The sequence below is a fragment of the Electrona antarctica genome (genome assembly GCF_951216825.1).
Source record: "Electrona antarctica genome assembly, chromosome: 12".
NCBI classification, from domain to species: domain Eukaryota; kingdom Metazoa; phylum Chordata; class Actinopteri; order Myctophiformes; family Myctophidae; genus Electrona; species Electrona antarctica.
In genome coordinates, this window is record NC_136793.1 from 28,316,078 (window position 1) to 28,329,079 (window position 13,002).

The following is a 13,002-nucleotide window of genomic DNA, read 5'->3' on the forward strand; positions in this document are numbered from 1 at the left end:
TTGGAGTGGTTGCACCACTCAAAAAGGTTGACAATCGCTGATCTACACCATTTTTGTATCTTTGACTGCTGAAGTTTTGGATGGGCTGCAGACTCTGCACCCAAGTGTGTATCTTACATGATGTTTCAGCTACATAAAGGTCAGTCACATACTGATACATACAGTATTACACACACATGACTTCAATGAGAGTCAAGCCAAGGCTAAAAATATATCTACTCACAGTCAAACATATCTCCCTGCATCTGATGGCGTTAAATCACAGCGATGGAAGGGTCGTTGGAGTTGTTTGTATCGAATTAAACTGACCTCTGGACGAAAAGCATCCAAACTCGTTCTAGCAATGCACATGGGCACTTAATTGTTTTGATTATGTTCACATAATTGAAAGAAAAATAAATACCTGATCACATGTACTAATCAGGACTTAAAACCAGTTATATTTAAAGGTCAACCTCTGGAAACTGAAAACAGCTTCAAGTACTTGGGCACAATTCTGGATTGTAAATTGAGCTTCTGTGAATCAATGTATTGAATGTATATTCAAAAACATTCACAGCGCTTCTTCTCAGAAGACTCAACTGTACAAGGCTTTGATCAAGTGTACTCAATTTGCACCTTACATCCTGGTTTGGCAACTTCAATTGCAAAATAGCTTGCCACTTGCCAGAATTGTTGGCATGGCTGGAAAAAATAGCAAGAAGACCCAGTTGAGTGTCGCTCACGGCTTTATAATGCCCGGACGTTTGTGCTTGACTGTTCTCGCAAAACCTGGCCACAGCAGGATGCTGGGTCACTGCGTTTCAATGAGAATATGTGCGGAGAAACCTTCACATGCGCGAGTGGACTTGGCCATGCACGGCCACTGAGAACGGCTGCATTCATTAACATAAAAACTGGTGTCCGTGAGCTTAAGCTTGCGCGCCTGGTGGGGTCGGGACCATAGCTATGAGCATTCTTCACCCATGATTCTCATCCTCGATTCAGTTTGAGATGATGAACTCAGGGAAACTCAAAAACAAAAAAACAAAAAAAATCCAAAAATACTTTCAAAAAGTAAAAGAATATATAACATTATTCAGAAGTTAAAAATACATTTAAATAGTTTAAGAGAATTTCATGAATGTAAAAAAAAAAAGAGCTATAGATCTGCGAATAGTCTGGGTCCCAGGGAGACATCAAATGTCTATTTTGGGTCTCAACATGAGCTAAAGTTGGGGAACCACTGGCCACTGGCAACCAAAAGTATTATCTTCACGCCCTCACCTCCGGCTGGTGGTGGGGATTAAATTGTTGCCCTGTGAGTTTGTGAGTCTGTCTGGTCCGGCTAATCTCGGGCACTGTTGACCGATTGGTGTGAAACCTTATATGAATGAATTTTATTTATTTATACTCACACTGCCAGTAGGACAAGGGACAACCTCCACACAGACATTTTCAAATTACCCTCATGGTGATGCTATAGCAGGCCATTTTACGTTCTGGTCTATAACTCTTGAACCGTAGGTCGTACAATAAAAAGACAATTCCCCTGGATTCCTTGAATCCCTCCCCATATAGGCCTATTATTCTATTTGGTCCAAAATGCACATAAATCAGTACACATTATCTCTAAAGTCATGTTTTTCATAAGCCTTTCCGATTGGCTATGACTGGATACCGAAGTCTCTAGACGCCATGTTTTCTCCAGAGACCGTTGTAAATGTGGCCTTATTGTGCGTTCACACGAGGCATATGCGAAGATGCAAAGATCATATATATATATATATATATATATATATATATATTTGGGGGAGATTAAGAAAAAACAACTAAGCTCTGTACAGTAGCTCAGCTTCAATTTGTAGCTTCGTATCTTTTGCAGCAGCTACAAACGCCGGATTTGCTTCGTAGCTTCACGTCGCTGGCTTCCATTGACAATGAATGGTAGACTGTATCTTTGCATCTGCCCGTGTGAACGCACCAATAGAGAGCCTTATCAGAAACAACATTACGCTTGGTTTGGTAACCTCTCCATGCAACTGAAGTCCAAACTGGTCCGGCTGATGCAGAATGCAGGTAAGATTATACTATTATGGGTGAGACAGCTTCCATCCTTTCAGTCCACTTACCAACAGGCTACCCTGAGGCAAGCCAATACCATAGTTACCAACCCATCCCATGTACTACATGCTGAGTTGCTGACTACCAGCTAATGCCCTCTGGAAGGAGGTTCAGGTACGCCAGCTGGATATTAACGGGTGTCCTTTTTTAATTTATCCCTGTGTCAGTAAAACCTTTACATAAAATCATTGCCAGATAAGGAAAGAAAATGAGGCCAGGATGGATACTGGTGGACCTTTGTTTTATATTAATATGATTTTGTGGATCTTAGCTTTTATTGAATCACATAAATCTGGCCATGTTCTATTTTCTTTTTTTGTTCAAAGTGTTGTGATAATATAATGCACAAGTGAAGAACGTGTGGTGTGTGGTGAGTGTATATCTTATGACCTGTATTACTCACCCATGCACCTGTCCCACAGACTCATATGTCAAACATTTATAGCCAAAGTAGTGAGGATTTTACCATGTCGATGACGCTGATCGTCAGAAAGGTCCAGGTCCAACATCAGATCATCTTCATCCAGCTCTGAGGAACCCAGGTTGTTGAGAACATCCTGAGGATAGAAGCCAGAAATGTTTTCACTACATGGAAATGGTATTGGTACAATACTGTAGAAATTAAATCCCTATAATTACCAGGTATTACCAGATTTTTCCTCCAGCACTCTCTGTGATTCAGTGTAGTCAAGATAATGCTTGGCTTTTGACCTTTTTGACTTCAATCCAATTTATTTGTATTTTATTATATTTTTTGGGGGGGGACATGTTTTATGTACAAAATAACACTGAGATAACAAAGATGATATGAATATACTAAATTTAAAGCTATGGAGCTTTCTGCCCAAAGCTGCAATAACAAATTAAAAAGCCCTACAATTGCCTGTTAAGTCCAACAACTTCAAGCTCACTAGTACACACCATGTCTGTTCTGATATTTCTTTCAAAGCCCAAGCTTGAAAGTTTTCAAAATGATGGATTATAAACTTTGCTAAAGGTACTAAAGCTGGGCTCCATCAGCTGCATCATGTACAGTAGTTGAAGTGTTCAACATCTTACAATCTGTTGTGGACGAGGATTTTATTTTTTCCGATGTACAAGCCCCTGCCTGGAGAGCATTTAAGAAATGCACTAAACACAGTGTATCCAAGTTACTATAAAGAGATTATAATAATGCAGTAAACTGAACCTCACTGTGGTATTTCAAAGGGCAATGCTGCCATCTTATGGTCAAAGGAAAATCTACTCCCATTTCTCAGGTTGATTCTCAACGTTGGCTTATAAAAAAGATGAACTGCAAAGAACACAGCTGTTAGGAATGACAATGTCACCTTTGGAGTGTACAGTCACTACCAACATTGTGTATTTGTCGTAACAGAAGCAACATTTAACTGAGTGCAATCAAATCAGTGAAAAAGAGTAGCGAAACTCACTGAAGAATGTTTGTATTTTAATGTGATGCATATATCTGACAACCAGTGTAACCCGGCACATGGAAATGTCATGTTTCAGTAAACCCTGCCGTTCTGGGGGTCCAAGTGGATTAACAAAAACAAATTCCCATGCAATGGCCATGAGGCTCAATTCTACATTAATTATCTTTTACAAATGTGATTGTAACATTTTTTGAAAGTCAATACAAGTGAGGGATTAATATACTGAGACATACAAAATGAAACATTGGTGGGTGGACTCTCAACAAAAATCAGACAGGTCTGAAGTGAGTGGTGAAACAGCACCCCCTGTTGGTACTCTAAACATAGGGACATAGGGATGGACATAGGGACATTGATAAAACATTTCCCAAAAGAACCATCTATCAATATTCTCAATAAAATGTCTTACACATGTGAATGAATAATATATGATTGTGTTAACTGCCTTGCGTGGAAATATAAAAAGCACATTTCTGTGAAATGCAGTTGCATAAAAAATTGGTGGGTGGGCTCTCAACAAAAATCAGACAAGTCTGAAGTGAGTGGTGAAACAGCACCCCCTGTTGGTACTCTAAACATAGGGACATAGGGATGGACATAGGGATGGACATAATGGACATTGCTGTTCCTTGGAGTGGTTGCACCACTCAAAAAAAAGGGGGGGAAAAGAAACGTTCTAGTAAAGTAAATTGTGCAGTTCCATGTTCCTATGTGTGATGGGGCTGGATTACAGAAGCTGACAAAGCTGCTTTCATCTCAGTTGTTTAGACATAATCAGTCTAAACAACTGAGATGAAAGCAGCTGTTAGGTTCTGTAATCCATCCCCATCACACTCTCACAGCCTGACACTGCATTGAGCTCCTCACAGTTCAGTAGGAGGTCTGACGATCAGTATCAAGTTCGATTATTCAAATATTCTCCACTCCATCAGTGTGTGTGTGTGTGTGTGTGTGTGTGTGTGTGTGTGTGTGTGTGTGTGTGTGTGTGTGTGTGTGTGTGTGTGTGTGTGTGTGTGATATACAGTACATCATAATTATTGTGTGATAAAACATTTCGAAAAATAACTATCTATCAATATTCTCAATAAAATGTCTTACACATGTGAATGAATAATATATGATTGTGTTAACTGCCTTAACTGCCTGAAAATATAAAAAGCTGCAACACATTTCTGCGAAATGCAGTTGCACATAATAAGACATAATTTGGGACATTAAAGCTAATAGCTGAAAAGGTATTGAAAATTAGATTTAGCCCATACCGTGTCATATTAATGCATACTTACTCTGACTTAATTTAAAGCTAAATTACCCATTATAATGTGGCCCCCTAGCTAAAGAAAATGTGTTAGTATGATTTTATAACCCAGATTTGTCACCCCTTTCGTCGGATATATGCTGTTAAGGCCTATTCATAGTCTGGATTTTCGGTGGTGAGGTGACCACCGCTCCGGTGGTGAGCTGACCACCGGAGCTGAAATAACGTTGAGCGGTGGTGAGTAAAAACAGAGAGAAGGGCTGGAGCGGTGGCGGTGGTTTGCTCTTCACCGCGGCTCGTGAAGTCATGTTGTAGTTCGGTGGTCACCTAACCACCGAAAATCCAGACTATGTATGAGCCTTTAGTTGTTCTAAGGCTCAAGTTAATGGAGATACATGCTATCAGATTCAGGTCTCGTTAAAAGGCAGCCCCATCTCCAGGCGGATTGACATCCAAAACATTCATAAGTGGAGGCAAGACTGTGACATGCCCTCTATTAAAAGACATCTGAAACTGTGCAGATGATGCAAATTTGCTCAGTTCTCCTAGGCAGTAAATGCATGAGGATCAATAGAGAAAGTGTTGGCTTTGCAAAGGAGCCAGGTATTATGACAATAGAAGGACTAAGAAGGACATTTTCATTCTGTAGGCTGTTCGGGGAAGATACCGCTGCATTACAAAATTATGGTGACAAGAATCCAATCTGAATGTCAAATCTTAAGCAATTCAATTCCTTGAAAGCAATCTGCATGTATAAAGTTTGATCTATGTTTACTCTGATTTGTGTCAACTGACAATCATCGTTTCAACAAAGTCTAGTATATTTTGATGCAAAAGTGGAGTTAACGCCTATTTCAAATGCGGTTGTAAGCAGGGTTGCCATGTCTGCTTATTATAAGCGATGTTGGGATTGTTTTTCTGTGAAGTCACTTGTAAATAATTTTGGTAGTTACGGGTTGAGTTTTTTTGGGCTTGTTTCTAATGTGTAGGTGCTTATTTGGGCTTGTTTTCTTATGTTGTACCAGTGGTTCTCAAACATTTGTCCTGCACGGATCCCCCCATTTGAAAATGTTTTGTGCCAGGGAACCCTGTACCACCAGATGTATGTTGTTTCACAAATATTTCCTTCAAGATCAAGTTCCAAAAAAGCAGAATATATTTTCAAATAGCCGATGTAGGCCCTATATAGGTTTAAAGGGCTCATGTGGCCTAGTCACTTCATTTGGGCTTGTTTTGATAATCATAGACCTGATTTTTCTCTCATAAAACCTGGCAAAACTGGTCCGCAGCATAGCCACACATTTGACCATGGCCATAATGACACAGCCCAACATAGCTACCATGCAGCTGGCCAAACATTTGATTTTGCAACAATGGAATCTAGCCCTCTGTTTCAGCAGCCTTGGGCAATGTACTACACATGGAGAGAATTCGGTAGGTAATCAACAAAAAAGATCACGTCTTCCTGAAAATAGTGGCCCCTGTTGAATAGGTGGTCGGTCTCCTGTGGTGGAACATGTGCCCCTCAAGTGCTTGAGGGCAGTTTGGGTTAAGATTACTCTGTATAATATGTTGTACCAACAAGTGTATCACATGATGTCTTCTCCTCTGATACTCTCTTGGCTGGTCACTTTTTATTTCTTTTTTTCTTCTCTGCTCTCTTCATTGTATTGTTTTTACTGTCTTTGTACTTTTTGGGGGGTTGGGTGGGTGGGTTTGTGTTTGTCTTGTGAGTTAAAATAGCTACCATGTAGGTCACATCAACCAAGTCAACAGGAACTGTATCAAGTACTGTGTCGTACAGTGACGTAGAGTCTGTGGGGGCCAGGGGGCCTCGGCCCCCATGATGAATTGGACCATTATATACATTCGCCTCGGTTCGTCCCGTTTGTACCGCACCAGGCCGCGCCCGTTCGCGCAATTCTTGTCTTGCATTGCCTTTGAATGTAATTGCGCCGCTCTAACCATCCAAGTCTGGCACCTTAACGCCTCTTTTTTCCTCACTGTCCGGGGCGGGGTGGGGGGTGGGCCGCGTTGCCTGACCCCTTGTACACATGCAGATCAGGCATTCAAATGCTAATCTGGTGGCTTGTTTCCACCTGCCAGGTAGGTAAGGGTATGCATGTATACAGTACTGTACTCTGTTTAGGCTACTTGTTCACAATGAAACCACCACCAGCAAGAACACCCTGGCTGGCAACAACGGCGGGCCCCCATGTCGATTATAAAAACATTTCGTCTCTGGTGTCGTAGACTAGTTGAGGCAGACTGCAATACATCCAATTATTTTAAGTACATACTTATCACTGACAAAATATATTAAAAAATAAAATGTTGGCCAAGACCATGTTCCCGCTCCAGCTCATTTGTCTGTAAGACATGGCAAAACGTCCTTTTTCATTTCAGCGGGAACTCAACATAATCATCATTGGCATTCTTGCGGTCTGGTCCCAGCTGTTATTAAGAACTTTTCTTTTCTGAAAGATAAACACTGGCTCTGCTGTTTAGGTAAACAGCCTGCAGTGTCCCAAGGCTACATGAAAATTACAATAACAATCAGACAGAGATTAGAAGCAATTTAAGGAAACACAAATTCCCTTCATCCCCAAATTCAACACTCTAGTTACACCTTTTTGTCTCCACCAGGCCGAAGGCATGGGGAGAGAGTATGTTTTGCACTCCGTCCGTCCGTCCGTGTGTGTCCGTCTGTCCGTCTGTGGACAGCTAATCTCCGGCACCGTTGGCTTGATCGCAGCCATACTCTGCACACACACTCCCTGAATGCCACAGCTGAACCTCTGCCCCAAGGTTTTCACATTGGCCTCTTATAGCGCCACCAGGAGGCCGCTTTGTGCAAAACAATTTTTGGACAGTACACCTACAGATTTTGTCCAAACATCACGCAAATTGGTACACAGTCTCTCAGCCATTCAATGAAACGGGTATTTCAGATTTTTCAGACTCCATCCTGATTGGCTAAGATTGGCTACCAAAGTGCACGGTTTCAAACAAAATGCCGCAAAACATGAACACATCGTGTGATTTCCATGAAATTGTGCACGCACATTCCCACTAGGCCGAGGAAGACTCGGCCACTGGAACATTTTCAACTCGGCCTCATGGTGGCGCTATAACTGGCCAATTAGTGTTTTTACCTATAACTGCACGGATCTGTGTACATCTTTGTCTAGAGGCCAAGGAAAAACCTTTGCCTGGAATTTTTCACATCTGCTCTTTATAGTGCCACCAGGAGGCCGACATATGTAAAACCCATTTTCTAATATTACTCCTTCAGATGTTATCCAAATTTCAATCGGTACAAATGCTCTCCATAGTCATGTGATCAAGACGGGTTTGTTTGATTTCTCATAATCCATCCTGATTGGCTACGATTGGCTTCTAAAGTTTTCAGGAGTAGCCCGCTTTGTACAAATCGCCACAACTCATCAACGCAGCGTCCAATTGCGGTGAAACTGTGCATGCATATTCCCATGGAACTCTTTGCCTACGGTTCTAAAACTAGAGACGGATGGTAACGTGTTCTACAGAGGACTCAAACTATGGTTGAAATCAAATCAACTGTGTTCACATGTATAGCTTGAGTTACTAGAGTGATTATGTTTACTTGTGTATTTGAGATTATGTAATGGGTACTGTAATTTTGCTGTAAATATTATTAGAATGTATAATGTTTTGTATTTGATTGGGTGTTTTTTTTTTAAACTAAATTGTATTTTTTAGAAAAGTCTCCTGTGGACAAGTGGTGAAAATTAGCACATGTGCTAACACACTGTAAATGATGCATCTACAATTTGTACAACTGTGCAATGCAATTGTTATGTCCATATCAAATAAATAAACATAAACACTAGGCTGAGGAAGAAATGGCACCCCCCCCCCCCCACACACACACACACACACACACACACACACACACACACACACACACACACACACACACACACACACACACACACACACACACACACACACACACACACACACACACACACACACACACACACACACACACGACTCCTAAACATTTTGCCACACATCACACACACTCCTATCCTCCTGGTGGAGACCTGTGCCCAGAAGGGCACTTTTTCTAGTTCCACATGAAATCGTCATTTACAGTATGATAATTACATGTGTGTTTATCAACTGAACAATAGCAATGTATGTTTCTAGTCAAAATCTGATGCACTTCATTCAAGGAAACCTTGCACTGTTGAACACACAACAGTACCCTCATACATACCCCCACAAAACAGTGCAGCACATTAAATGGATACATTATGCATTCAAAGGATGCAAACCTTGGAGAGTCTCATTCCAGAATGTCTCATTAACTACAAGTTCCTTCTGCCATCTAACAAAGTTCAATGTTCTGAGATGAAGAAGAGGAGTGGGGATTACTTAATACATGCCCCTTCAAACTTGCTTACAGAACGTTCCACAACTTAGGCCCCATAAGTGTCATTGACAAGCCTAGAGAGAGAGAGAAACTGAGATGGAGATTACTCTATGCTCAGTGAAGTGTAAATGTCAAGGTTCTGATGCAGTCTGAAGTACAGAGCATAAACATGCACGCTTGCCTTTTTATCTCTTAGTATAAGCCTAGGCTCTGGGGTAAAAGTAAATGTGGGCTACTTTAACAGCCAATAAATTAGCCTTCATCCCACAGGCTCTCTTCCTTGGACGTACTGCAGCATTGCCAATCCAGACAGAATGGATGGATATCCATGCCATGGTAGATACGCCACGCATCAAAAATGACAGCCTAGGGTTAAGGCTAGCAAAGAATCCATGGCTTTAATACGACAACAGAGCTGAAATCCATGTGGTCAAGTTACTAATCTTGCAGCTGCAATGCTTCTTTTGCTCCTGATACTTTATTATAATCAAGCCTGCCCCTTTTAATACGTATAACGATACATGCACAGTATATCATCAATGTTGGGCAGAAACCTAGATTCTTAAATAAATGAATGCCCTATTTTATATTTGTATACTATGACAGTGTTGTGCACAAGTAGCAAAAATAGCTTATATAATATATCCACAAGCTCACAATTCATCACATCGTGACGGGGCCGATCTCCCGTTTCTGTAGCGTGAGGTGGCTTTATGTACATGTACAGTACAGTACAGTCCCGACTCCCCACTCTCTGTCTGGACATGACGCCATGTCGCCCCAACCCAGCCCTGAATGCCAAGCAGGGAGGCATTGGTCCCATTTTGATAGTCTTTGGTATGACCCAGCCAGGGGATTGAACCTCGACCCCCTAATCTCAGGTCGGATCATGGAGCGGACACACAACCACAAGGCCACTGAGCTGGGAGATAAAGTGATGCTTGTTCATCTGAGGTCAATAAATATCACTTTAAGTCACAATAAGATAAAGAGGATGTATGGAGATAAAGGTTTTCTCCTCTCACTTTAGACACACCCTGCCTGAATACACACCCCAAGAAACCTCACGCCACACAGCGTAAATGTAAACCATAACATAACTAGAAAATGTGCTCAATAGAATGCGGACCACCTCCAATGTGACAGGCTGTACATAAAGTGTGCCCATTTAGAAAAGGCATTTGTTTTTCGTTTTGTTTTGTTTTATCCACAAACTAATATTTCATTATGGCTTAAAATACTAAATTTCAGATTAAGAATATTTATTTATTAATTTAGTATTATGTTAAAAGTGTAGTAGAGTAGAATAATTATTTAAAATTGTGCTACTCTTTCTTTGTTTGCGTTTGTTAAAAGTGTGCCTTTGAGACCTGTTTTTCGCCGTGCAATGTAAGTCAATGGGAGCATACATTACATAATCAATTTTTAATCTTCTACTGAGCATTTACTGAATATATCTCGCCAGAATTTGGAGTCACATGGCCAGGTAACTACAGGACACAAAACGTCTACCAAAGTTTAATTATCTTTTAAGCTGGTCCCTTCTGAGGTGGGCTTCTGTTCCGCCTGCAGTGATTGCGCTCAGTAGTAGAGCCTTGGGCCTCCTGTTCTCGTCAGTTTGAGCCAGATGGCCCATCCAGCGTCTATTCTTAGTAAAAATGGACCAGACAGACAGACAGACGGACGGACGGACGGACGCACGCACACTCACACAAACAGACTAAACTGTAAACAAACATCCAAACAAGAAACTGATGACAGCGAAGAGCAAAATGAAGGGTTAGTGAAAACATACGTAGGACACACGCACACACACACACACACACACAAGTTGTGGTAGGTATTAGTTAGTTAGTTTAGCTATCCACTTTTTAAGGTCAGTGGTGTTGACTTGTGGCATAATGTAAAGCAGGAAGCAGCAAGTCTAAAAAAATGCTTAGTCACTGTGTGAAGCTGTGTGTGTGTGTGTGTGTGTGTGTGTGTGTGTGTGTGTGTGTGTGTGTGTGTGTGTGTGTGTGTGTGTGTGTGTGTGTGTGTGTGTGCAGGTGCGCGCGTACGTGTGTGCGTGCGTGTACTTGCATTATGTGTGCATGCGTCTTAACCTAACAAGCTCCCCTGCCACACAGTACTCTCTGCCATCTACTACACTAAGCCCATTGGCTAATTATGCATCACCATAATTAAAATGTAAACTATTTATATACACTCCACACAATTAATCTCTGCTCAACTAGATCAGAAAATCTTTACGTTATGAAGTTGCATGAGCTTCAATACTATAAAATTAGCAATTAGCTTAATTTTTGCACATTATAGATGATTGAAATAATTTATTTCAACTACATAGGGCTTGTTACTAATTGACAGTACAAAGGATGAACATTATGCAGTTCTTTTTGATTAATATCACAGAGAAAGACGGGTAGATAAGCTAATCCACTGAAATTCTCAAATTAGTCTAAATGTATTTTGTTAGTCATTCAATAAGACAGCAATCCTAATGCTACGTTTGAAACACACTACAATTAGTTTCAAAGCTCTAATAGTAGCCAGGTAACCTCACGTCACCAGGCTTTCCACCTCGGAGGAAAGCCTGGTCTGTGTTCCTACTGTACATCGTCCGTGTGATGCGTTCTAGGTGTGGTTTAGACCGGATGTGTGTGTGTGTATGTATGTATGTGACCAAATTTGAATGAGGGACTGACATTGGATTTTTTTTGTATTTTCATGTCATATGAAAGCAGGCTTAGCATCAAATTGACATATTGGTTGTTCAGTTTGACCCACCAGTTTTGGAGATATGGCTTGAAAGGTTCCCTTCTGTGGACTCTAACATTACACCTAGCAACGTTTAAGCATTTATTTCATATTTACATGTCGATTTCAGCTCTGACACTTATTTCAGACATGCTCTAGTCTAGTATGTGAAGAGTCTGCCTGTGCGGGGGAAAAAAACAAAAAACAAAAATAAGTTTTTCTCTTCTGGTGAAAAGCTGGAATTTGTGCGATGGGAGGCTCTCAGTCAAATCTGGTCATGTATGTATGTATGTATGTATGTATGTATGTATGTATGTATGTATGTATGTATGTATGTATGTATGTATGTATGCATGTATATATCCCCGGCGTCGCGTAGTTTTGGTCCCCCATGTCCTTCTGTGAATCTTTCCAAATACATGGCCTGTTATCAGAAATGTGTGTTGTGAGAGCTTGTAGATCGGCGAATGTCAGCGTGACACACTATCATAAGACTAAGAATAAATCAGTCTCTACTTAGGTTTACAAAATAAACAACTCATAGGAGAGGAGAGAGGCAGTTTCAGTAGAAATGAGTTATCGGGTGTTACTGCATCGAAATTAGTGGTTTCAAAAATAATTGATTCAGCAATGCATCGCGATTCGGCTGTGCACGATTCTGCATCGATGCAGCGACGTGACATAATCGATTATAGCCTGTACATATATATATTTAATGTTAAGACATTTATGTCAAGAAGGCAGGAGAGTGATTGATTACACAGCAGTTTCTAAATAAAATATGTTGTTCAGTATATCTGACTGCTTGTATTGACTGATTTTGAAAAAATTGCCATGTTGCACAGTAATATAGAAAAGAAAATCAAATTACCTGGTGAATCGTAATCGAATTGAACCGTGAGGGCAGGGCCAATGCACAGTGCACACCTCTAATCGAACTGCTACAGCAATTGCAATAGAGCACCGAAGTCCTGACGTCACTGCCCTCTACTACCAGTAGAGGGCAGTGAGCGCCATGGTTCATGTAT

General features: G+C 40.9%; 1 protein-coding gene across 3 annotated transcripts in view; it reads right to left on the reverse strand.

Annotated features, from left to right (window-relative positions):
- The window catches only part of ccser1 (coiled-coil serine-rich protein 1), a 188,315-nt gene that overhangs the window by 161,720 nt on the left and 13,593 nt on the right, over positions 1 to 13,002 (reverse strand). For all 3 annotated transcript variants that reach the window (XM_079516555.1, XM_079516556.1, XM_079516554.1), the window contains exon 6: positions 2,570 to 2,660. In XM_079516555.1, coding sequence (XP_079372681.1) covers positions 2,570 to 2,660 — 91 coding nt within the window. The remainder of the gene's footprint in view (positions 1 to 2,569; positions 2,661 to 13,002) is intronic.